General features: G+C 52.2%; 1 protein-coding gene and 1 long non-coding RNA gene across 2 annotated transcripts; one reads left to right on the top strand and one right to left on the bottom strand.

Annotated features, from left to right (window-relative positions):
- Positions 1 to 186: 186 nt before the first annotated feature.
- Positions 187 to 24,900, bottom strand: ZNF652 (zinc finger protein 652). The gene is made up of 7 exons (XM_053964899.1): positions 24,749 to 24,900; positions 23,949 to 24,573; positions 13,716 to 14,768; positions 9,363 to 9,510; positions 7,921 to 8,036; positions 5,633 to 5,777; positions 187 to 4,322 (listed from the first exon to the last, which is right to left on the bottom strand). Exons 1-7 carry the CDS (start codon positions 24,898 to 24,900, stop codon positions 3,799 to 3,801), a joined length of 2,763 nt encoding a protein of 920 aa, XP_053820874.1. The 3' UTR covers positions 187 to 3,798.
- On the top strand, positions 17,599 to 20,948 carry LOC128800059 (uncharacterized). The gene is made up of 3 exons (XR_008434903.1): positions 17,599 to 17,715; positions 19,011 to 19,044; positions 20,861 to 20,948. It is a non-coding gene; the product is annotated as an uncharacterized LOC128800059 (long non-coding RNA).
- Positions 24,901 to 25,149: the final 249 nt, after the last annotated feature.

The raw sequence follows: 25,149 nt of genomic DNA, 5'->3' as shown, positions 1-25,149 counted from the left end.
CCCTGTGGAACTCCGTGGGTGCAGCAAAAATTGGAAATCGAAGGATTAAGAAACCACAACAAATCCCAGCCTTGGATTTCCTGCGTTTTAAACCAAATCTCCCCATTTTCCCTTTTTTGTTTTTTTTTTGCTTTGGAAAGGATCCCACCCCGCCCTCCCAGCATCTCACATCACGGCCAGACCGGGAACAGGGGTTGGAATTTTTAATCTTCTTCCACAGAAAGGAAGTTCATAAATTCTCAGAATGATCCGATACAGAGCGGAGCTGAAGAGCAGGAAAAAAAAAACAAAAACAAAACAAAAACGTCCCAGACTCTGGAATTCTTGGAAGAGCTGCTTGGAATGCTGGAGAATTTACTGAGGAGGAAAAACGGCTTTGTAGAACCCGGAACACAAATCACAGATTGTTTGTTTTGGGGTTTTTCGGCGTTTAAAAATCGGATTATCCCAGATCATCCTGAGCAGGAAATTGTGGCACCACTGGAGGCTGCAGGAGGGGGGGGGATGCAGAGAATTCCAGGGAATTGTAACGGTTGGGAATTCAGGATTGGAATTTTTTTCCTGCCAGGGGGGAAGAGGGGAATTTAAATACTCTGGAGGAAATGGTTGAAAAATGACATTTCTTTCATCAGGAGGGGCTTTCAGCTCAGCCAAAAACGAGGGGTTCGGGCCCAAAACGGCCCCGAAGTTTCTGACGTTACGGAAAACCCAACTCCAGGATTAGGAAAACATCCAGGGAGGAGCAAATCCCAGAGGTTTTCCCAAGCCGGCGCTGTCCTGGGGGAGAATTCCGCCTTTTCTGGCTAAAAGTGAATCCCAAAGGCCAGGAGCAGGGCAGATCCTGTGGGGATCTCCGGGCGCGGAGTTCGGTGGGATTGGGGCGGGAAAAGCAGCACAAAGAGGAGGAATTCCCGGGAATTCCCAGGAATTTGGGATTTGCTGGGCACTGCTGTGGCAGGGGGAGCGAATTCCTGGATCCAGGGGGGATCCAGTGGGAGAAAACTCAACGTGAGGGGCTGGATCCGTGGGATCCCAGCCCTTGGAATGGGGCAATTCCCACGGGAACGGCCCCGGCTCCCTGTCCTGGACCTGGATTTGCCCAAAATCCCCGGCTCTGGCCCTAAAAACCATCCCAGATTCCTGGGATGGAGCTGCCCCGGAACATCCGGGGCTGTGGCACAGCTTGATCCCAAAATTTCCCAAAAAACAGGCAGGAGCTCCCGGGAATTCCGGGAATTCCCAATCCCTGATCCTCCCCCTGGAATTCCCTGTCCCTGATCCCATCGCATTCCTTGCTCCCAGGAATTCCCTGATCCCACTGCATTCCCCTCTCCAGGAATTCCAGGAATTCCCTGATCCCACTGCATTCCCCTCTCCAGGAATTCCAGGAATTCCCTGATCCCACTGCATTCCCCTCTCCAGGAGCTCCCAGGAATTCCCTGATCCCACTGCATTCCCCTCTCCAGGAATTTCCAGTCCCTGATCCCACTGCATTCCCCTCTCCCAGGAATTCCAGGAATTCCCTGATCCCACTGCATTCCCCTCTCCAGGAATTCCCAGTCCCTGATCCCACTGCATTCCCTGCTCCCAGGAATTCCAGGAATTCCCTGATCCCACTGCATTCCCCTCTCCCAGGAATTCCCTGATCCCACTACATTCCCCTCTCCCAGGAATTCCCTGACCCCACTGCATTCCCCTCTCCAGGAATTCCAGAATTCCCTAGATCCGGACAGCAGCACTGGATTCATCCCTAAATCCCCGCCTCACTCGGGAGACGTCGCTTCCCCCCGCTGGCAGATCCCGCTTTTTCCTGCACTTCCCATTCCCAAATTTCCCGAATTTGCAGGACAGAATCTCACTCCCAATAAAATTCCCGTCCTTTCATTCCTGGATCCACATCCAGCAGGAATATCTGACCCCAACAGCTGAGGAGAAACCGGGAAAAGGGAAATAAAGTTTAAAAAAACACCCAAAAAATAAATTAAATCCAGAAATCGCCGCCGGTTTTGGGGTGACTTTTCCAGAGACCTCTGGGTTTTTTTTTTTTCCTCTCTTCTCCGAAGCACCTTGGAGTCGTGGGGTTGGGGAATTTGGGAAAAGCATATTTGAGGAATCACATTGGGGCTGATTATAAAAATTTCTCTATTGTACAACAGAGGTGCAGCTACACTGAAAAAATTACACCGTTTATGGAAATACAATTATTATTATTATTATCATCATCATCAAGTTTTTTTTTTTTTTTTTGGCTTTTTTTTGTTTTAGAAACAGACTCTACTAAATAGGATCTATACAAAAAACCTCTAAAATAATTTCTGTAGTAAAATAAAGAAGTGTGTTAGGAGAGCTACACAAAAACAATGGGGAGGGGGGGTTTGTTGGGGTTTTTTTTTTGCCTTTTTTTTTTTTTTTTTTTGCCTTTCTGGGTGAATGCTCCGAGCTCGGGGTGCTGAAAGGAATCATTACGTACACAGTGATCATTAATGCTCTGTATTAATTAACTCACAGCCTTTCCCATTAGTACAAAGAGCCCGGGCCCGCCTCCTCTTTGAGGAGAGGGCCAGGATATAAAAGCCAAGCAAACCTCGTCAGCTGATATGAAATTAGAAAATTCCACCAGGCTCGGGAGCCGGGGTTTAGAAAAGTCCCCGGGGAAACACAAATTTGGGGCATTTCAGTCCTGGGGGCTCCTCGTGAGCGACCCGGGGGCTTCGGGCACAGCTCGGCCCAGGAGCGGCGCGGGGGCGGATCCCAGAGCCAGAGTGGATCCCAGATCCCAAAGCTGGGTGCCAGGTCTGGATTCTGGATCCCAAAGCTGGGTCCCAGATCCCAGACCCAGATCGGATCCCAGAGCCGGATCCTGGATCCCAGACCCAGATCGGATCCCAGAACTGGATCCCAGAGCCAGATCGGATCCCAGACCCCAAAGCTGGGTCCTGGATCCCAAAGCTGGATCATGGATCCAAGACCCAGATTGGATCCCAGATCCCAGAGCCAGATCAGATCCCAGACCCAGGTCAGATCTGAAAGCTGGGTCCCAGATCCCAAAGCTGGATCATGGATCCAGATCGGATCCCAAAGCTGGGTCCCAGATCCCAGACCCAGATCAGATCCCAGATCCCAAAGCTGGGTCCCAGATCCCAAACCCAGATCCCAAGCAGAGTGTGGGCTGGCAGGAGGGCAGATCTCAGGTCCCATCCTGGATCCTGGATCCCAGACCCAGCTCCCAGCCTGGATCCCACCCCAGCCCGTGTCCGTGTGCCCGAGGTGGTTCTGGGGCTCGATCCCGTCCCAGATCCCAAACCCTGACCCCAAGCAGGAAGTGGGGCGGCAGGAGAGCAGATCCCGGATCCCAAACCCGGATCCCAGGTGCCCGGTCCCAGCCGTGCCGGGCTGGCCTCGTCCAGGTGCCACGGGAAGCGCCCGCTGCGCTCCGGGGCCTCGATGCCATCCCAGACCCCAAACCCGGGGATCCCAGAGCCGACCCCGTGCCAGCCCCCGAGCGCAGCGCGGGGAGCCGTGCCCACAGCGGCTCAATCCCACGCGGCAGATCCCGTGCCAGATTCCAGACCCCAAACCCGGGGATCCCAGAGCCGACCCCGTGCCAGCCCCCGAGCGCAGCGCGGGGAGCCGTGCCCACAGCGGCTCAATCCCACGCGGCAGATCCCGTGCCAGATTCCAGACCCCAAACCCGGGTGCCGGGCGCACAGCTGCCAGCCCGCGGGGAGCCGCGCCAGTCCCATCCCAGAGCCCGTCCCAGACCCCATCCCGGCCCCCAAACCTGGATCCCCGCCGGGGTCAGTGCGGCTGTGCCGGGCTGCCCTTGTCCAGGTGCCGCAGGAAGCCGCCGCCGCCGTCGGCGCCGTGCCCGTGGCCGTGCCCGCGGTGGTTCAGGGGCTCGCTCTTGAACAGGGCGGGCGGCGGCGGCAGGTGCGGCACGGGGGGCACGGGCAGGTGCTGGGCGTGGTGCCCGTGGGCGTGGTGCCCGTGGGGCGGCAGGGCCAGGGCGCCGTAGGGGTGCGGGACGGGGCGCGGGGGCGCGGCCGGGCCCAGCCCCAGCGCGGCGCCCGCGGCCGGAGGGGCCGGGCAGGGCCCGGGCAGCAGCGCGGGGCCGGCGGGGCCGGGGCCGGGGCTGGTGCCGGGGCTGGTGACGCGGAAACATTTCTCCTTGTGCGCCTTGAGCATGTTGGAGAAGCGGAAGCGCTGCCCGCACACGTCGCACGGGTACGGCTTCTCGCCCGTGTGCGTGCGCCGGTGCCGCTTCATGTTGGGCCGGCTGGTGAAGCTCTTGCCGCAGATCTCGCAGATGAAGGGCTTCTCTCCTGGGAGGCACACAGAGAGCGGGTCAGAGCCCCCGGAGAACCCCCTGAGATCCTGGGAAAAGCACCTCACCCATGGAGAACCCCTGGGAAAAGCACCTGAGATCCTGGGAGAACCCCTGGGAAAAGCACCTCATCCATGGAGAACCCCTGGAGAACCCCCTGAGATCCTGGGAGAACCCCTGGGAAAAGCACCTCATCCATGGAGAACCCCTGGAGAACCCCCTGAGATCCTGGGAGAACCCCTGGGAAAATCATCTCATCCATGGAGAACCCCTGGAGAACCCCCTGAGATCCTGGGAGAACCCCTGGGAAAAGCACCTCATCCATGGAGAGCCCCTGGGAAAATCATCTCATCCATGGAGAACCCCTGGGAAAATCATCTCATCCATGGAGAACCCCTGGAGAACCCCCTGAGATCCTGGGAGAACCCCTGGGAAAATCACCTCATCCATGGAGAAGCCCTGGGAAAATCCCCTGACCACTGCCTTTGGGGATCAACGGGGTTTTAGGAAATCCTGGCTCCCCTCAGGATTTGGGGTAGAAGGCTCTGGAATCCGGGCTCCCCTCAGGATTTGGGGTGGAATGCTCTGGAATCCGGGCTCCCCTCAGGATCTGGGGTGGAATGCTCTGGAATCCGGGCTCCCCTCAGGATTTGGGGTAGAATGCTCTGGAATCCGGGCTCCCCTCAGGATTTGGGGTGGAATGCTCTGGAATCCGGGCTCCCCTCAGGATTTGGGGTGGAATGCTCTGGAATCCGGGCTCCCCTCAGGATTTGGGGTAGAATGCTCTGGAATCCGGGCTCCCCTCAGGATTTGGGGTAGAATGCTCTGGAATCCGGGCTCCCCTCAGGATTTGGGGTAAAAGGCTCTGGAATCCGGGCTCCCCTCAGGATTTGGGGTGGAATGCTCTGGAATATGGGCTCCCCTCAGGATCTGGGGTAGAATGCTCTGGAATCTGGGCTCCCCTCAGGATTTGGGGTAGAATGCTGTGGGATCTGGGCTCCCCTCAGGATTTGGGGTGGAATGCTCTGGAATCCGGGCTCCCCTCAGGATTTGGGGTAAAAGGCTCTGGAATCCGGGCTCCCCTCAGGATTTGGGGTAGAAGGCTCCGGCCAGGGGCTCCTCCACACCGAAACACCCAGGCAATAATTCCCATTTCCCCCCGCAAGGGAATCACGCCAGAACAGAAAGGGATCCAAGGCAAGGAACGCAGCTCTCCCGGCCGCTTTTCCAGCTGGAGATCACCCCCAGCCCCAAATCCCGAGGGAATCCCGTGGGAATGTCCCTGCAGGGGCTTTTCCCAGCCCTCACCAGTGTGGGTTTTCATGTGCTCGTCGAAGTACTGCTTCATGTTGAAGTCCTTGCCGCACCACTGGCACATGAACTGCTTGTGCCCGATGTGGATGCTCATGTGGGAGCGCAGCTGGTACTTGTACTGGAACCTCTCGTCGCAGTTCTGCCGGGAAAAAACGGGAATTTCGGGGGTTTGGGAAGCCGGGAATGAGCCCTGGAAGGGCTGGGAGGGAGGTGGGGGTGGGCAGCAACACCTCAGGAAAAAGAAGGGATGGGAATGATTTGTTGAGGGATGGAATAAAGGTTTGGGTCGGGAGGGGGGGAGGGCTGGAACTGTGGGGGGAAAGTGTGGAATTGTGTGGGGAACAGCTGGAATTGTGTGGGGAACAGCTGGAATTGTGTGGGGAACAGCTGGAATTGTGTGGGGAAAAGTGGAATTGTGAGGGAACAGCTGGAATTGTGTGGGGAACAGCTGGAATTGTGTAGGGAAAAGTGGAATTGTGAGGGAACAGATGGAATTGTGTGGGGAACAGCTGGAATTGAGTGGGGAAAAGTGGAATTGTGTGGGGAACAGCTGGAATTGTGTGGGAACAGCTGGAATTGTGTGGGGAACAGCTGGAATTGTGTGGGAACAGCTGGAATTGTATGGGAACAGCTGGAATTGTGTGGGGAACAGCTGGAATTGTGTGGGGAAAAGTGGAATTGTGTGGGGAAAGCCGGAATTGAGTGGGGAAAGCCTGGCAGGGAGGGGGTTATTCCAGGAAAAAAGGGTTTCTGTGGGTGTCCCGGGCTCTCTCCACTAGAGGACTCTGCCTCCCTCCAAACCAGCTCCAAACCAGCTCCAAACCAGCTCCAAACCAGCTCCAAACCAGCTCCAAACCAGCTCCAAACCAGCTCTGCACGGATTTAACCCCGAGATCCCTCCAGAGACCCCTGAGGAGGGACCCCACACAGGGAATTCCCAAACTCGGATGGAACCGGCCCCATCCAAGGCCATTCCCACTTCCCAGGAGCCTTCCATGGATTTACGCCATGGATTTACCCCACGGGTTTACCCCATGGGTTTACCGCATGGATTTACCCCATGGATTTAACCCCGTGGATTTACCCCATGGATTTACCCCATGGATTTACCCCACGGATTTACCCCACAGATTTACCCCATGGATTTAACCCCATGGATTTACACCATGGATTTATCTCAGGGATTTACCCCCATGGATTTACCCCATGGATTTACCCCACGGATTTACCCCACGCATTTACCCCATGGATTTACCCCATGGATTTATCACATGGACTTACCCCATGGATTTACCCCACGGATTTACCCCACGAATTTACCCCATGGATTTACCCCCACAGATTTACCCCACAGATTTACCCCATGGATTTACCCCATGGATTTACCTGAGGGATTTATCCCACGGATTTACCCCCACATATTTACCCCATGGATTTACCCCATGGATTTACCCCATGGATTTAACCCCACGGATTTACCCCACGGATTTACCCCACGGATTTACCCCATGGGTTTAACCCCACAGATTTGCCCCATGGATTTACCCCACGGATTTATCCCACGCATTTATCCCACAGATTTACCCCACAGATTTACCCCACGGATTTACCCCATGGATTTATCACATGGACTTACCCCATGGATTTACCCCACAGATTTACCCCACGGATTTACCCCATGGATTTACCCCATGGATTTATGACATGGACTTACCCCATGGATTTACCCCACAGATTTACCCCACGGATTTACCCCACGGATTTATCACATGGACTTACCCCACGGATTTACCCCACAGATTTACCCCACAGATTTAACCCCACGGATTTACCCCACGGATTTACCCCACGGATTTACCCCATGGGTTTACCCCACAGATTTAACCCCACGGATTTACCCCACAGATTTACCCCATGGGTTTACCCCATGGGTTTAACCCCACGGATTTAACCCCACAGATTTGCCCCATGGATTTACCCCACGGATTTACCCCACGGATTTACCCCACAGATTTAACCCCACGGATTTACCCCACAGATTTACCCCATGGGTTTACCCCATGGGTTTAACCCCACGGATTTAACCCCACAGATTTGCCCCATGGATTTACCCCACGGATTTACCCCACAGATTTACCCCACAGATTTAACCCCACGGATTTACCCCACGGATTTACCCCCTCCAGAATCCCCCGCGGAGGCGCCCCGCACAGAGAATTCCCAGCCTGGGGCCCATCCAAGGCCGCTCCCGCTTTTCCCCGGGCGGCTCCCGGGGCTCTCACCTCGCAGCGGAAGGGCTTCTCCCCCGAGTGCTGCAGCGAGTGCACCTTGAGCGACATGCTGCGCTTGAAGGACTTGCCGCAGGTCTCGCAGGTGAAGGGCATGTCCTTGGTGTGGGCTGCAGGGAGGGAGAGCGGGCAAATCCAGGGAAAGCCGGCACCGAGAAACCTTCCCGAGGCTCCCGCGCCCCGCAGACTCCAGCTCCCCACGCTGCTTCAGTTCCTCCCGTCATTTTAATTCCCCCCACTACTTCAATTCCCCAGTAATTTCAATTTCCCCCGATGATTTCAATTCCCCAATTTCAATTCCCCAATAATTTCAATTTCCCCAATTTCAATTCCCCAATAATTTCAATTTGCCCAGATGATTTCAATTCCCCAATAATTTCAATTTGCCCTGATGATTTCAATTCCCCAGTAATTTCAATTTCCCCCGATGATTTCAATTTCCCCAATTTCAATTCCCCAATTATTTCAATTTGCCCCAATGATTTCAATTTCCCCAATTTCAATTCCCCAATAATTTCAATTTCCCCCAATGATTTCAATTCCCCAGTAATTTCAATTTCCCCAATTTCAATTCCCCAATAATTTCAATTTCCCCTGACAATTTCAATTCCCCAATAATTTCAATTTCCCCCGATGATTTCAATTCCCCAATAATTTCAATTTCCCCTGACAATTTCAATTCCCCAATAATTTTAATTTCCCCTGATGATTTCAATTCCCCAGTAATTTCAATTTGCCCCGATGATTTCAATTCCCCCAATTTCAATTCCCCAATTATTTCAATTTGCCCCAATGATTTCAATTTCCCCAATTTCAACTCCCCAATAATTTCCATTTCCCCTGATGATTTCAATTTCCCCAATTTCAATTCCCCAATAATTTCAATTTCCCCCGATGATTTCAATTTCCCCAATTTCAATTCCCCAATTATTTTAATTTCCCCTAACAATTTCAATTTCCCCTGACAATTTCAATTCCCCAATTATTTTCATTTCCCCCGAGTAATTTTAATTTCCCCTGAAGATTTCAATCCCCCTGGTAATTTTATTTTCCCTGGCAATTTCAATTCCCCAATTATTTCAATTTGCCCCGATGATTTCAATTTCCCCAATTTCAATTCCCCAATTATTTCAATTTGCCCCTATGATTTCAATTTCCCCAATTTCAACTCCCCAATAATTTCAATTTCCCCTGATGATTTCAATTTCCCCAATTTCAATTCCCCAATTATTTTAATTTCCCCTGATGATTTCAATTTCCCCTGACAATTTCAATTCCCCAATTATTTCCATTTCCCCCGAGTAATTTTAATTTCCCCTGAAGATTTCAATCCCCCTGGTAATTTTATTTTCCCTGGCAATTTTAATTCCCCTGATAATTTTAATTCCCCCAGGACTGTACCCCCGTTCTGGGATGTCCCCAGGCCAGCCACTCACCAACCATGTGTTTGCGCACGTGGGCCATGGTGTAGAACTTCTTCTCGCAGATCTCGCAGGAGAATTTCTTCTCGGCGTAGCCGTGCACGATCTTGATGTGCTCGTGGAGGGACCAGAGCTTCTTGAAGGATTTGTTGCAGGACACGCACTGGGGGGACACAGAGGGGAGCCGGCTCAGGGGGGCCCGGCCTCGGGGGGAAACTGAGGCTTGGCACGGAGAAAACAGGCCCCAAAGGGTGAAAAAATGCCCGAGAATGTGGATTGGGGGATTTACACCTGGGAGGAGGCAGTGAGGATGGATTTTGGGATTTACACCTGAGACAAGGCAGTGAGAATGGATTTGGGGATTACACCTGAGGGGAGAAGTGAGATTGGATTTGGGGATTTACACCTGGGAGGAGGCAGTGAGAATGGATTTGGGGATTACACCTGAGGGGAGGCAGTGAGAATGGATTTGGGGATTACACCTGAGGGGAGGCAGTGAGAATGTGGATTTGGGGATTACACCTGAGGGGAGGCAGTGAGAATGGATTTGGGGATTACACCTGAGGGGAGGCAGTGAGAATGGATTTGGGGATTACACCTGAGACAAGACAGTGAGAATAGATTTTGGGATTATGCCTGAGGGGAGGGGAGGCAGTGAGAATGTGGATTTTGGGATCTACACGTGGGAGGAGGCAGTGAGGATGGATTTTGGGATTACACCTGGGAGGAGGCAGAATGGATTTGGGGATTACACCTGGGAGGAGGCAGTGAGAATGGATTTTGGGATTTACACCTGAGTGGAGGCAGAATGGATTTGGGGATTACACCTGGGAGAAGGCAGTGAGGATGGATTTTGGGATTACCCCTGGGAGCAGGCAGAATGGATTTTGGGATTACACCTGAGGGGAGGCAGTGAGAATGGATTTTGGGATTACACCTGAGGGGAGGCAGTGAGAATGGATTTTGGGATTACACCTGAGGGGAGGGGAGGCAGTGAGGATGTGAATTTTGGGATTACACCTGAGACAAGGCAGTGAGAATGTGGATTTTGGGATTTACACCTGGGAGGAGGCAGAATGGATTTTGGGATTACACCTGAGGGGAGGGGAGGCAGTGAGAATGTGGATTTTGGGATTACACCTGAGGGGAGGGGAGGCAGTGCTGGTGTTCCGGTGCCTCCCGATCCCCAAAATCCAACAGCGTGGGAGGGGCACAGGGACAGCTCCACAGGGCTTGGGGGAGTCCAACCCTGGGGAGGGAAGGACCCAAACCCTTGGAGAGGGAAAATCCAAACATTTTCAGTCAGAAGGATTTAAACCCTTGGAGAGAAAAGGATCCAAACTCTTGTCATGGAAAAATCCAAACCCTTGGAGTGGGAAAATCCAAACATTTTCAGTCACAAGTATCCAAACCCTTGGAGAGGGAAGATTCAAACCCTTGGAGGGCGAAGAATCCAAACCCTTGGAGTGGGAAAATCCAAACCCTTGGAGAGGGAAGGATCCAAACCCTTGGAATGGAAAAATCCAAACCGTTGGAGTGGGAAAATCCAAACATTTTCAGTGAGAAAGATCCAAACCCTTGGAGCAGAAAGAATCCAGACCCTTGCAATGGGAAGAATCCAAACTCTTGGAGTGGGAAAATCCAAACCCTTGGAGAGGGAAGATCCAAACCCGTGGTGCAGAAAAAAATCCAAACCCTTGGAGTAGAAAGAATCCAAACTCTGGAGAGGGAAGAATCCAAACCCTTGGAGCAGAAAGAATCCAAACATTTTCAGTGAGAAGGATCCAAACCCTTGGAGTGGGAAAATCCAAACTCCGGAGAGGGAAGAACCCAACAGAGCTGGAGGAGGCCGACACCATTAAATTCCCAAAATCCCATCCAGCCCTTCCCAAATCCAGGTGTGGCCAGTCCAGGCTCTCCCATCCCTCTGGATCTCCGTGGAAAGCAGCTCCCATCCCGCCGGACACTCCGGGATCAGCTCCTCCTGCCGTGCTCTCCGCGTTCATTAAAGGTCCAAAGCGGCACTGGGGGGTGACAATTCCTTCCCAAAACTCCTGTGGAATGTCCAGGAAATCGGGCCCCCCACCCAGGATTTCAGGCAGCTCTTCCTTTTCCCAGCAGCTCTTCCCAAGAACTTCATTAAAAATTCCGTGTCCGGTGTGGAAATTCCAGCTGGAGATCCCGGAGCGTGAGGAAAGCAAATCACCTTCACCCCGGAGGGCACGGGGAGGAACGGTGCCTCGCTCTGGGGTTGTTTTGGGATCTTTGGGGTTTTTTGGGAGAGCTCCACTTCCACCAATTCCCACCCTTCCCCCAGCAGTCAGAAGGGCCGGGTGCTGATTGATGAATTAATTAATCCGTCCCGCTCGTTTGGAGCGTTCCCACGGGGCTGGGATCCCGGCAGGGTTTGGGAATTCTGCCCCCACGGCACCTGCTGGGATTCCCCTCCCGGGAGGGCAAAAATATTCCTAGGGAGCAAAGAAATTCCACGGAGCCATCCCCAAATCCTTGGATTGACAGAGACAGGAGCCCTCGGAGGGGCCAAGCAGAATTCAGGATGAAAACACCAACGCAGAGGGAGGAACCACACAGAGCTCAGGGGAACCGGGTGAAGGTGCTGACCGCGACGGACGGAAAAAGCAGAAATTACCTGGAAAAACAGATTTATTCCATCCCCGGGATGGAAAACTGGGAGGAGCCAGCCTTGGTTCTCCTTCCAATCCGATATTAAACCAGTTTTGTTCCAGGACAAAGCTCCCCCTTGACATATTTAACCCCGAATTAAGGGAAATTTTTAATTTTCCCTCAATCCTGTTGGCAACTGGAATAAAACCACAGCAACAGGCAGCTGGAAAACACATCCCAAAGGCCAGGACAGAAAAGAATTGCTGGAATTAGTCTTGGATATTGAGGACCTGAAGGTGACTCAGTGCTGCTGGCACTGGGATGTTTCTGGACCAGATTCCTCTGGATTTAAATCATAATTTCTATAATTTCTCCTTTTCTTATCACTTTTGGATGCATGTTTAGATGGATACAGGATATTTCACCGTTTTATGTGTTCAAAATATTCAGGAATTCCTGCTTTAATTCCTTTATTTTTTAATTCCTGCTTACATTTTACGCTGTGAATGAACCCCCTGCCTGCCAGGGCATCTCTTAAATTCCCATTTAAATCCTCCCTGCTGCACTGGACTTTTAAAATATTTCTTTCAAAAGCTGCAAAAAATGAAATTTATATTAATAAATCCTTCCTTGAGCTGAAACTTAAGGAAAAAAATAAAAAAAAACAGCCCAGGGTTACGAAGAGCTGGGAAAAGAGCTTGGAAAAGAGAAATTGCAATAAATATTCCACATCTCCCACGCAGTGGGAGCCGAGGATCAACCCAGTTCAGCATTGAAAGCAAACAAACAATGAAAAATATTCAATTCTTGTGCTCAAACTCTCGCACAAAAAACCCTCCTTGCCCTACAAATTCCAGCTGCCCAAAAATCCAACCGGAGCCGCTGCTGCTGGCAGGATTTCAGGAGGAGGTGGGTGAAAATAAGGCCAAAAAAGCAGATTTGGGGTGCCAGAGAAAGCAGCAGTTCCCTGGCACGAACCCCAGAGGGACCAGAGACTCTGGAGCTCTTCCCACAGCTCCCAAAACTTCCCAGCAGAGCTGTTCCTTCTGTTGCTGGGGGAAATCAGAGCTGCTGGGGAGAAAAAAAAAAAAACTGAGATTTTTGTGGTTTTTGGGAGATTTACTGGGGTTTCCTGCCAGGGAAGGGGCAGGCTCGGGGTGCAGGTGCTGAATTCCAACCCTTCGGAAGCACTCTGGGAATTGCCGAGGTCTCAGAGGGGTTTAAACCCCGTTTTAACCCCAGCTCAGATCCTGACTCCAACTGCTGCCTCTCTGGGATCTCACAATTTGCCATGCCAGGGAATTCCTGGAATTCTGTTTCCCCTGGAAACCTCACCTGGCCACCGTGGGGCAGCATTTCCAGCCACGGAAACCCCTGGAATTCTCAACTCAGCGAGAGCCGCGGGTGCTCGGCAGGAGGAGGAGGATTTACCACAGAACTTCAGATTTTTGGGACCAGTTACTCCAGATTCTGACCCACCTCAAGAAGCTTTGTGTTCCCAACTCACGGTTTACTCCTGGAGTAACTGCTCAGAGCAGCTGAGCACTTTTTTCCCTGCCATCCCCTCCTTTTGGGAGACCCCAAAATGTGGGACAAGGCAGAGCCCGGGCCCGGCTCAGCACCTGGGGCCGTGCAAAAAGAGATTTTTTTTTTTTTTTTTTTTCCCCCTGTGAAGCGTCCACCAGGCGGATCCAGGGCACGCCAGGAGGTGTGGGGACCTGGCCAGCAGGCGAGCAGACCTACCTGGATGTTTTTTTCACAGTCAGTTTGCTGGTGGAGGGACAGCTCACTCTCTAGCACAAATTTCTTCCCACATTTGTCGCAGATCTGCATCCGCCTGTGGGTGACGTTCATGTGCTTCTCCAGGTACCAGCGTGTGTTAAACACCCTGGGGCACTTCTCACAGGTCAGAGTCTCCTTCTCTTCACACTTTGATTTCTGCACAGGTGCCTTGGGCTCCTTTGCAGCTTTCTTCTTACGCTTGGGGGGCTCCGCGCTCTTCCTGCGCCCCCGCGTCGCTCGGGGCGCCGGGGAGGCGGCGGCGGCCGCGGCGGAGGCGGCTCTCCTGCTTCTCCTCTGGCCAACACTAACCTTCTCCACTCTTTTCTCCTTTTTCTTCTGCCTCTCATTCTCCTCATAATCATTACTGTCTTCCGTGGCCTCTTCCCCACTGTCACCCTCCTCTTCCTCACTGCTGCTCTTAAGGACAGCAGTCTCTTTGGACTGGGAGGGGACACCCTTCTCCCCTTTGGACACATTTAAGGTTTGGTTGTTAAGGTTTACCTCCACTATAATCTGCTCCCTTTTGTAAGTCACTTCATCTTCCTCCTCTTCCTCCTCCTCAGAGTCGTCAGAGTTTTCCCTGTCTTCTTTCACAGCCCGGACCTCTCCTACCGCTCTGCTCTCCCTGAAAAACGGCTGCTCCTCCCTCTCGTGGAGGTGGCCCTTGCTCCCTTTGCTGTCCACCAGCACCGAGAAGGGGCTCCCTGACTCCCTCTTGTACACCTTGGTGGACAGGTCGAGCTCCTGGCTGGGGTAGAAGGCGGGCGGCCCCTCCTGCGCCATGCCGGCCCCGGGGGGCTCCCCCTTGGCTGCGTGGCTCATCTGGGGGGGCTCATGGGGCGCCCTCCGTCCCGCGGGGCTGCGGCTCGCGGGGGCTGCTCCGGCCCGGCGCCTCTTCCATCGGAGCCCGGCGGGGTCGGGGGTCCTGGCTGGGCTGGGCTGGGGGTCGGGATCACGGCAGGGGCAGGGCGGGGAGGGATCTTCGGCAGCAAGCGGAGCCCTCGAGCATCTTATCTGCAAGAGACAGCGGGAGAGCGGCGTCAGTGGGGAACGGGGGAGGCTCTGCGGGCACGGGGACGGCCCCGGGGAGCCTCCCAGGAGGAGCTGAGGGTGGCAAAGGGAGGGACAAACAGCGGGGACCAGGAGAATCCCCAGCAGCAGGCTCCCAGGGAATGGAAATCCAGCAAGGAATACTCTCCATCAATCGTTCCTCCTGGATTTTTGGCAGCACTGACAGCTCCACAAACAGCAAAATCCAGCAAGGAATATTCTCCATCCACCACAGATAACCACAACTGCTCCTCCTGGATTTTTGGGAGCACTGATGGCCCCACAAACAGCAAAATCCAGCAAGGAATATTCTCCATCCACCACAGATAACCACAACTGCTCCTCCTGGATTTTTGGGAGCACTGATGGCTCCACAAACATCAGGGACCAGGAGAATCCCCAGCAGCAGGCTCCCAGGGAATGGAAATCCAGCAAGGAATACTCTCCATCAACCGTTCCTCCTGGATTTTTGGGAGCACTGCTGGCCCCACAAAGAGCAGGGATCAGGGCTGGCAGCAGATTCCCAAGGAGGGGAAATCCAGGCAAGGGATGTTCTCCACCCACCAGAGATAAGCACAGCTGTTCCTCCTGGGTTTCTGGGAGCACTGACGGCCCCCAAACCCTGCTCTGCCCCCACAACCCCACCCCAAAACACCCCGGATCCCCCCCAGCCCACCCTCACATTCTCCAGAGCCACATTCCAACAACGGAGCCGAGCCCTGAGGAATTTCAGTGGAGCCGTTCCACCAGCCCGGGAACACCCCGGAGATCCTGGATTTTGAGGGATTTGAGGAATTCTTCCTTTGTCTCTCCCTCCCTTCCCCCAGCTCCTTAATCCCCACGGCACAATTTCGGTTTGCCCATCCACGTTTCCCCCGCGGTTTTCCAAGCTGGAATTTGCCCGGGACTTTGCTGCCACTTCCTCCTGCAGGAAGCGCCACGTGGTCCCTCATGGACACAAAGCAATCAATTCCCCACATTTCTCTTTTTTTTTTTTTTTTTTTTTCCTTTTTTTTTTTCTTTTTTCTTCCCACCGGGATAATTCCAGTTTGGGAGCTCGGGATGGCAACAGCGAGCCCAAGGTTTTGGGCTGGGCTGATCCCATCAGGAACAGCCTGGGAATTCCTGAGCTAAACCCAGAGCTAAAGCTGGGATCAGAAGAGGAGAATTAAGGATAGAGACGTCCCAGGATGGGATGGAAGGGACAGCAAATCCCACCCAGGGACACCTTCCATGATCCCAGAGCGCTCCAGCCTGGCCTGGGACACTTCCAGGGATGGAGCATTCCCTGGGAATTCCATCCCAGCCGGGAATTCCTGCCCAAAATCCACCCAGTCCTCCTCTCTTCCAGAGATTCCTGTATCATCATTTCTGTCCCACCAGAATTTCCCTGCCTTGGGAGTGAATTTTAACTGGACAGGAGATGAAGCAACCAGTGCCTGAATAAGTAATATTAATTATTATTAATAATAAAGGGAATCTGTGTGAAGTGGCACACTGGGGAAAGAAAGGAAAAAAACCCAACCAGTTTGATGATGAACTTCATTAAAACACTCGAGCGCTTCTCTGGGGTTTCCAAATTATTCCAAATTAATTTCCTGGAGGCGCCTGGCAGCGGCTGCAGCCTCAGCACCACAGCAGGGCCCATTCCCACTGCTCCATCCTCAAATCCCACATTCCCAGCCCCAAAGAAATCCCCGGAGATGGGCTGTTAATGCTGGACTGCGGGCACAGCTCACGTTCAGATGGAAAAAATTATAAAATCAACTGGTTTTGGCCAGATGGAATTCCCAATCCTACTCCCAGGAAGCCGTGGGAAGTATAAATCCCAGTTTAGTTTGGATTATTCAGGAGCTCAGGAAATTCCCAGTTCCATGTAGAAAATACCTGATTATTCCCTCATAATATTAAGCATCTCTAGGAAGCTGCAGAAGGAAATCGGGAATTCCGCTGCAGAGCCAGAAAAGCACAAAACTTGCCAGGAAAAGGAAATTTCACCTTTTCCCCCCCATTTACCAAACGGCAAAAAATTCCTGCCAGTATTTCACCTCTGCTCACTAAAGGGATATTGTGTGTAAAAAAACCTTTTTTATCAAGAGGTACCACCTCAAATCAAGCCCACAGTGGGGTTTATTCTGAATTATCAAAGCTGTTTGCTCTGAAAACCACTTCACTCTGCAGCATCAGCGGCCTCTGTGGCTTTGAACCTTTCACTGCCACCCTCGAGGGACCCACAACTTTCAAAACCATTATTAAAATAAAAAGCAAAGCCCTCCTTGGCCATTTAGTACAAACAGCAGCTCTGAAATACTGCCTTAAAAACGCTCTTAAAACACATTTCCCCCCTCTTTTAATTTTCTAATCCCAAAGCAGCGTTTGGGTGTTTTTAATCCCAACACACCCAAGCTTTTTTTTTTTTGTTTTTTTTTGTTCTAAAGGTGAATTTAATTTTGTCAAGGCAGATTTTTCCACAGAACAAATTCCAGTCACGCTGCCAAATGAGAGATGCAGGCTGTGATTAAGATGTAAAAAGGAAACAAGAGTTTCAAAGCGATTTTTGATGCTTATCAAGCCCCAAACCTGGGGAATATCTGCAGCACGACGGAGCAATCAAAGGTTTGCAAAGACTCCGACATGAAAAGCTCGAACTCTGAAGAAAAAAAAGCACAATTTGCAGACAAAAGAGTGGGTGGAGGAAGCTGGTGAGTGTGTGGGAGCAACTTCACACCGAGCTTCTGAAGAAAAACCGCATTTTTTGGTGTTACCGGCACTAAAAATAGAGAGATCCGGGCTCGGCCGGGGAGGCCTCGGCCCAGCCTGGGCTGGGCTCGGGGGAGTGGGAAGGAAAAAATGAGGAAAAACTGAGGGAAAAGTGGGGGAAAAGAGAAGAAAAACAGGATTTCAGGAGAAGGTGAGGATGTGAGGGAAACAGGGTTTGAGGAAAACTGAGGAAAAACTGAGGGTGTGAGGGAAAAATTGAGGGAAAACTGAGGAAAAACTGAGGGTGTGAGGGAAAAATTGAGGGAAAACTGAGGAAAAACTGAGGGTGTGAGGGAAAAATTGAGGAAAAATTGAGGGTGTGAGGGGAAAACTGAGGAAAAACTGAGGGTGTGAGGGAAATTTAAGGAAAAACTGAGGGTGTGAGGGGAAAATTGAGGAAAAACTGAGGGTGTGAGGGGAAAATTGAGGAAAAACTGAGGGTGTGAGGGAAAATTGAGGAAAAACTGAGGGTGTGAAGGAAAAATTGAGGAAAAACTGAGGGTGTGAGGGGAAAATTGAGGAAAAACTGAGGGTGTGAGGGAAAATTGAGGAAAAACTGAGGGTGTGAGGGGAAAATTGAGGAAAAACTGAGGGTGTGAGGGAAAAATTAAGGGAAAACTGACTGAAGATGTGAGGAAAATTAAAGATTTCAGGAAAAGTTGAGGGTGTGAGGAAAAAGTGGGGAAAAACTGAAAGGATGAGAGGGAAAATTGAGGATTTGGGGAAAAGCTGAGGACTTGAGGAAAAAGCTGAGGATGTGAGGGGAAAAGTGAGGATTTCAGGGAAAGCCATTCCCAAACAGTGGGAAAACACATCTGAAGGGAATTATTTCAATTATTTCTCTCAGCTTTCTTGTGCATCCCGGCTGCTTTAGGTAAAAAAAAAAAAAAAAAAAAAAAAAAGAGGGGAAAAAAAAAAAAAAGCAAACTGAAATCTGTTTTTAAGAGGGGAAATTTTACGTCCCAGAGCCTCACTCCGGTGCTTTTTTTGCATTTCCATGGGAAGTGCTGGAGCTGCCTGAGCCCATGGAAATGCAAAATAAATGTAAAATAAAGCGCTGAGCGCTGCTAACAACCCTATTCCCATTCCCAAAGCTCGGGACCCACCTGAGCAGCTCAGCAGAGCCTCCAATCATCAGGAAAATGATCCTGGAAAGGAATCAGGGAAGAGAAATCCCATTTACTGGGAATGGTGCAGGAGGGTATTTGGGAGCAGCATTCCCAATTTCCCAATTCCTGCGGAAAACAGGGAAATCAGAACCCTCCTGCAGCCCCGGATTCCCTTGGAACAGCTTTTCCTCCAATTCCAGAGAGCCCGGGCAGGGACACAAAGCCCTGGGGAAGAGGGGATAAATCCCATAAATTCTGCAATTCCAGAATTTACACAATTCTGTGTCAATCCCACCTCGCCTGACCCTTTTTTTTTTTTTTTTTTTTTCTTCCCCAGCTTTTTTTCTTGAGCGCTCCTAAAAGAACCAAGGGTAGGTGCAGGAGAGCCTGGGCAGGGACACAAAACCTTGGGGAAGAGGGGAAAAATCCTGGAAATCCTGGAATTCCAGCCCCCCCCTCATCCCGCTGCTTTTTGGCCATTCCCAAAATAACCCGGGCTGGGTATTTTGCTGACTCAGCAGGCAGCACTTTAATTTATTTTTTATTTCCCCCCGCCCCCCTTCCCCTCTGTCTAGGGCTGGGAATTTCCCTCCACGCATTCCACAGGCTCCTGGAAAATCAGATTCCCAAATCCCAGAAAAAAATACCTATGAAATCCTGCCATTAAAATTGAGAAACCCTCGGGCTTTTCCCATTTTTCCAGAGGAACAATCAATCTGGCTGCATCCAGATTTTTGGGAGACACAAAGCTTTTCCAACCAGATTTTTTTTCCAAGCATTATCTCCATGAGAAATCCATTCCAGAGGTTTCCATCTGGGAAATCAGCATTAAAATCCCTCGGATTTTGCAATAAACCAGGGGTGGTTTATTGAATCTAAAGGAGTTTGAGATCAGCCACAAACTCAACGTTTTTCTTGAAGTAGAAAAAAAAAAAAAAAATCTTAAAATGACTTTGAGCTCTTTACCCTCCAATCACAACTCCAGGCCCTTCTCACCACCTGAAATAACTAAAAATTAAAAGGCTGTGGCTGAATTAGGAAATTCCAGGTATTCCAATCTATTCCTGCATCTTTTTAATGCAAAAAAAAAAAAAAAAAAAATTAAAACACCCCCAGATGGTTCACATTTCCCATTTGTCAATTTTTTATCATTATTTGATCATTCTTAGACAAAAAAAAAAAAAACTTTTCATGACCACATTAAAAGATCTTTTGACCCTTTAAATTTGTAAAATCGTCCAAGTATGTGCCAAAATTCCTTTTTTCCTTTAAAACCTCCTCTTTTCATCTCTCTCTGCTGATGTATCTTCAAGAAAACTAAAGCTGCACTAGGATTTTATTCAGATTTTATTTCAATTATGGCACTTCCCATTGAGCACCACTGACCCCGAGGTCCAGGAGCGGTGGAAGCCCCAAAAAGGAAATGTGTCATCAAGATCTCTTGCCCAAAATTAGCATTTTTCCCCCCAAAGAGGCCCCGGAGATGTCTCTGTGTCCTTGGATATGCAGAGGTGTAAATGAAGTGTGAATATCCTGCCTCAAACCACCTTGGAATTCCTACCTGGACATTTCCCCGGCAGGAAAAATCCCATTTCCAGGGGGAAAAAATCCCATTTCTGAGGGGGAGAAATCCCCATTTCCAGGGGAGTGAAATCTTATTTCCAAGGGGAAAAAAAATCCCATTTCCAGGGGGGAGAAATCCCCATTTCCAGAGGGAAAAAATTTTATTTCCAAGGGGAAAAAAATCCCATTTCCAAGGAAAATAATCCCATTTCCAGGGGGGAGAAATCCCCATTTCCAGAGGGAAAAAATTTTATTTCCAAGGGGAAAAAAATCCCATTTCCAAGGAAAAGAATCCCATTTCCAAGGGGGAAAAAAATCCCATATCCAAGGGGAAAAAAATCCCATTTCCAGGGGGAAAAAAATCCCATTTGCAGGGGAAAAAAATTTATTTCCAAGGGAAAAAAAATCCCATTTGCAGAGGGGGAAAATCCCATTTCCAAAGAGAGCAGGCCCAGCAGAAGGTGCTGGAAAAGCTGCTGGGAATTCCTGGGAAAATCCCAGTGTGAAACCTCCCGAGGGAAGGGTGTCAGGAAGGGCAGGAGCTGGAGCTGCTGCTGGCACCTGCCAGGGTTTCACTCCCTGGTTTTTATTTATTTAATTTTTTTTTTTTTTTTTCCTCACCAGGGAGAAGCAGCCCACAAAATTCCAGGCCCAAAAACAGCTGGAAAACGAAAGGAATTTGGGGAAAAAAAAAAAAAAATCAGGTTTTGATTAAAATGCTTTTTGAGGCAGCAAAGTTGTAACAGATCCCACCCAAAACACCCCTTGGGGTCCAGATTTTGAAATTTTGCCCCAATGCAGGAGCTGCTGGAAAGGATTTTAAGGCCTTGTGTTTACAGTTGGGAATGAAGCATTGGGATCCAGGGAAAAACGGGTTAAAAAATCCTTTTTTTTTGGTGGAAAATTCAACCACGTTCCCCTGAGGGAGCTCAGGACAGAGCAGGGAGATCTCACCCGGATCTGCTTTAATATTTAAAGGGTGAAACTTCAGGAGAATAAAATGAACTTTGCAGAAAAATCCACATTTTCCCCCTCATTATTGGGGGGGGGGGGGGGTGGGGGAAACCTCCAGATACTCACTGAATAAAATTCTGAAAGGACAAACAGCACAGATTCAGCAAAATGTAAAGGAATGCTGTTTTGAAAAGTAAAATTATCTTTAAAAATTGATTTTTTTCTCCCTTTTAGGAGGCCTGGATGTCACAGGGAGAGAGCAGAGCAGGCTGAGAGTGTGTGCTGGAGGAACTGAACCAAGAGAAGGAAAATATTCTATTTTATATGTCATACATAGTATAATATATGACATATTATAAAGAATATAATATATAATGTATATCACACAATGGATATTAATTGTGTATTAATATACAATGTGCAACATATACTATTACATATAATACCATATATTATCTATTATAAAAGACAGTAATATTTATTATTATATTAAATATTATTGTATATTAAATATTATTGTATATTAAATATTATTATGTATTAAATATTATTTTTATTAAATATTATAAAATATTTTAATATCATAATTATTCACAGAATATCAGAGAAATCTCCCTCTCCTCAGCTGCCCCCTTTCAGTTCTGCCTCTTTTCTTCTTTTTTTTTTTTTTTTTTTGTGGAACCAGGAATAAATTTAATTTTTTTTTAAATTTTTTTTTTTTGGCCAGGCCCCTGAGAGCTGCAGAGAGAAATAGGTCAGTGAGGAGAGGAGTTTTGTAAGCACCTGAAATCCACCTGTGCCATCTCAGGTGTGCTCTGGGCACGTCCCTGCTCCTCCTGTTTACAGCAAAAATCCATCTCACAACTCTGGGAATCCTTCCCAAGGCCTTCCCACAGGGAATCTCCTGCTCTGAGCCCAAAAGGAGTCTCTGGATAGATAAAAACTTCACATTTTTAGGTGAAGTTGCAGCTCTTGGGGTAAAATCCCCACATTCTGTGATTCTGGCAGAGAGGAGGAAAGCACAGCACCCCGATATCTTCAATTTTTGGATGATTTATCCCTATTTCCTCCCTCCCCACAGCAAGATTTCCCCTGAAACCATCAGTTAAAGGCTCCCTGTAGCACGATGAGATAATAAAGGCAATTAAACCCTTCAGAACTCACAATCATCTCCAACAGCAAAGCCTCTGCTGATCAGATCAATATTCCAAAGGTGTTTTAACAAATAATCCCAGGGGTGGCCCCAAATCCCATTCCTGCAGCTCGGAGCTCCCCCTCCAGCAGAAAACAAAAATCCCAAAATCAGCCCTAGACCCCCTGGCAGCCCGGGAAACGCAGCTGCTTACTGGAGAAACCAAAAAGCCTTCACCAATTTGCACTTTTCTTTCACACAGCCTCTTGGAAAAGCTCCCGGGATGGATCCCTGGCCCTGCTGTACCCAAATTTTGGGATCCGCACCCGGAATTCCAGCGCATGGGGCTCTGCATCCCTCCAGGCTGCGGGAGATGGGTTAAAACCCCACAAAAGCAGCAGGGCAGCGCACACAGGTGGGGAGGCGGAGGGTGCAAAACCAGGCTGAGAACGCCAGGTAAATTATCAGGTGTGATAAACACGGGGGAAATGATCACATAGCAGAGACACAAAGCCCTTTGAAAAATCACACTTGGCAACCCCACAGCCCTTTCGAAACCATATTTAAAAAAAAAAAAAAATCCATTTTTTAGCACGGCGAGGGAGAGAAAGAGAACAGAACTTCCAGCTGGGAAGAGCCCAGGTGCTTCCCAAAGCTCATCCCCTGCTCACAGCGCTGCCGGTGCCAGCCCCGGGAGGATGAAAACCTCCCGTTCCTCACATCCCTCCTGCACCTCCGGGGCTTCTCCCTTCAGTCCTTCCCACCAAACTCGCCTGCGATTAAAGGTCTCGATGCCATTCCGGTAAACCCGAGGAGATGCCGCTGCCCCGGCTCTTCCCCGCACCGCGACACCCAAAGCCGCGCGGAAGGCGCTCAAAAATCACGCCCGAAATCCCAACCCCGGGGCGCACGCACCGCAACGCGAGCCGGGAGAGCGGGGAAGGCGATAAAACACCTGAAGGAAAAGGCTGAGAGTGAGAGAAAAAAAAAAAAAAAACCCGGATTCACACGCAGAGCCCGGTACCGGGCACCGCCGCCAAGCGCGGCCCCGGGACCCGCGGGTGACACCGGCCGGGACACGCTCCAAATCCCAAGCCCGATCCCGCAGGAATGCTGTCTTCCACCCGCTTCGCTGCGGGAACTCACCTTCCCTCCGCTCCCCTCCCCCAGGCAGGTGACACGGCCCCGTGCCCGCGGGGAGGGGGCACAGAGCCCCCCGACCCCCGCGAGAGCCCCCCGGAGCCCCGGGCAGAGCCCCCCGAGCTGCGACAGAGCCCGGGCAGAGCCTCCAAGCCCCGGGGGAACCCCCCCCCGATCCCGGGCAGAGCCCCCGGAGCCCCGGGCAGAGCCCCCCGAGCTGGGCAAAGCCCCCAGCCCCAGGGGAGCGCCCCCGATCCCGGGCAGAGCCCCCCCGGCCCCATCCCTGCCCGCCCGCCCCCTCCTCCTCCCGCTGCCGCGGGGCTCCCCCGGTGCCCCCGCTCCCCTCGGGGCCGTGAGGCGCCCGCGCCCCGCTCCCCCCGCCGCCCACCGCCGGGCCGGGCCTAGCGCTGCTCGGCTGCGCCGCCAGGCCCGGGGGGAAGGAAGGGGGAAGGGGCTCGGCGGCCGCGCGGGCGGCCCCGCACTCACCCAGGCCGGTGCCCTCGGGGCCGCCCCCGCCGCCGTCCATGCCGGGCGGCGCGGGGAGGGGGGCGCGGGCGGGCGCGGCGGCGGAGGGCGGAGGGCAGGGCGGCCGGGGCCCTCCCTCCGTGCCTTCCCTCCGGCCCCTCCGCTCGGCCCCCGCGCTCCACTGGCCGCCGCCGCTGCCTCGGCCCGGGGCCGCCGCTCAGGCCCAGGCGCTGCTGCTGCTGCTGCTGCCGCCGCCGGCGCCGCCGCGGGCGGGCGGACGCGGCTCCCGCTGCCCCTCGGCCGCCGCCGCAGCGCTACGTGGCCGCCGCCGCAGCCGCCGCCGGTCCTCGCGGGGGCGCGCGCGCGCGGGGTTCGGTGAGGCGGTGGGGGGGGGGGGGGAAGGACGTCGGGGGCGCGCCCCGTGCCCGGAGCGGGAGCGCGCACGCGGTTCTGGGTGGTGGGGGGGGGGCGCGGAGGGAAGGGCAGGCGGGGGAGCGCGCCCGCGCGGCGGGAGCGCGCGCGGGCCGAGGCCGCGGTTGCAGGGCCGGGAGGGGAGGGGAGTGGGGGGGGGGGGACTCGGTGAGTGTGTGAGTGCGCGTGTGCGGGAGCGCGCCCGCGCGCGGAGGCGGGGAGGGAGCAGACCGTGCTGTGGAGGGAAAAAAAAAAAAAAAAAAACAAAAAAACGAAAAAACCACCCCGGTAGGATAGGCCGAGGGCAGCGGGGACGGCAGGTGCGCGGGAGCGCGCGCGGCTGGCGGCGGGCTGAGGGGGTGACACGCGCACAGAGTGGGGGTGTGGGGGGGCGGCGCGGGAGCGCGCACGGGTAGAAGCGGGGCACGCGGGCGGGGGAGGGAGGCGGCGCCGCGCGCATGCGCGGCCGGGGGCCGTTCCCGCGCGCCCGCCCCTTTCCCGCCGCCGCTTCACCTGAGGCGGCGGCGCGCAGGTGAGGCCGCGGGGGGGGGGGAGTGCGCATGCGCGGGGACCGCCAGCGGGCTCGTTACCCCGCGCCGCTAATTAGCGACCGTGCCCTAATTAGCGCCGGCGGGTGATGGCGGGGTGCGGGGGTGAGGCTGTGATAAATTGAGGCGAATAATTTGATTCAGCCTTTTTAAGGTCAATTAGAATTTTATTAATTACAGCAAGCAGTAGCAAGCAAAACAGCGCTGGGTGGGTAGGGGTCTCCTAACCGCCCCTCCTGCAGTGTCCCACACTGCAGTGCCCC

This window comes from Vidua chalybeata, chromosome 26, assembly GCF_026979565.1.
Source record: "Vidua chalybeata isolate OUT-0048 chromosome 26, bVidCha1 merged haplotype, whole genome shotgun sequence".
NCBI classification, from domain to species: domain Eukaryota; kingdom Metazoa; phylum Chordata; class Aves; order Passeriformes; family Viduidae; genus Vidua; species Vidua chalybeata.
Note: the sequence above shows the minus strand (reverse complement) of the source record. Positions and strands in the feature narration are given on the sequence as shown.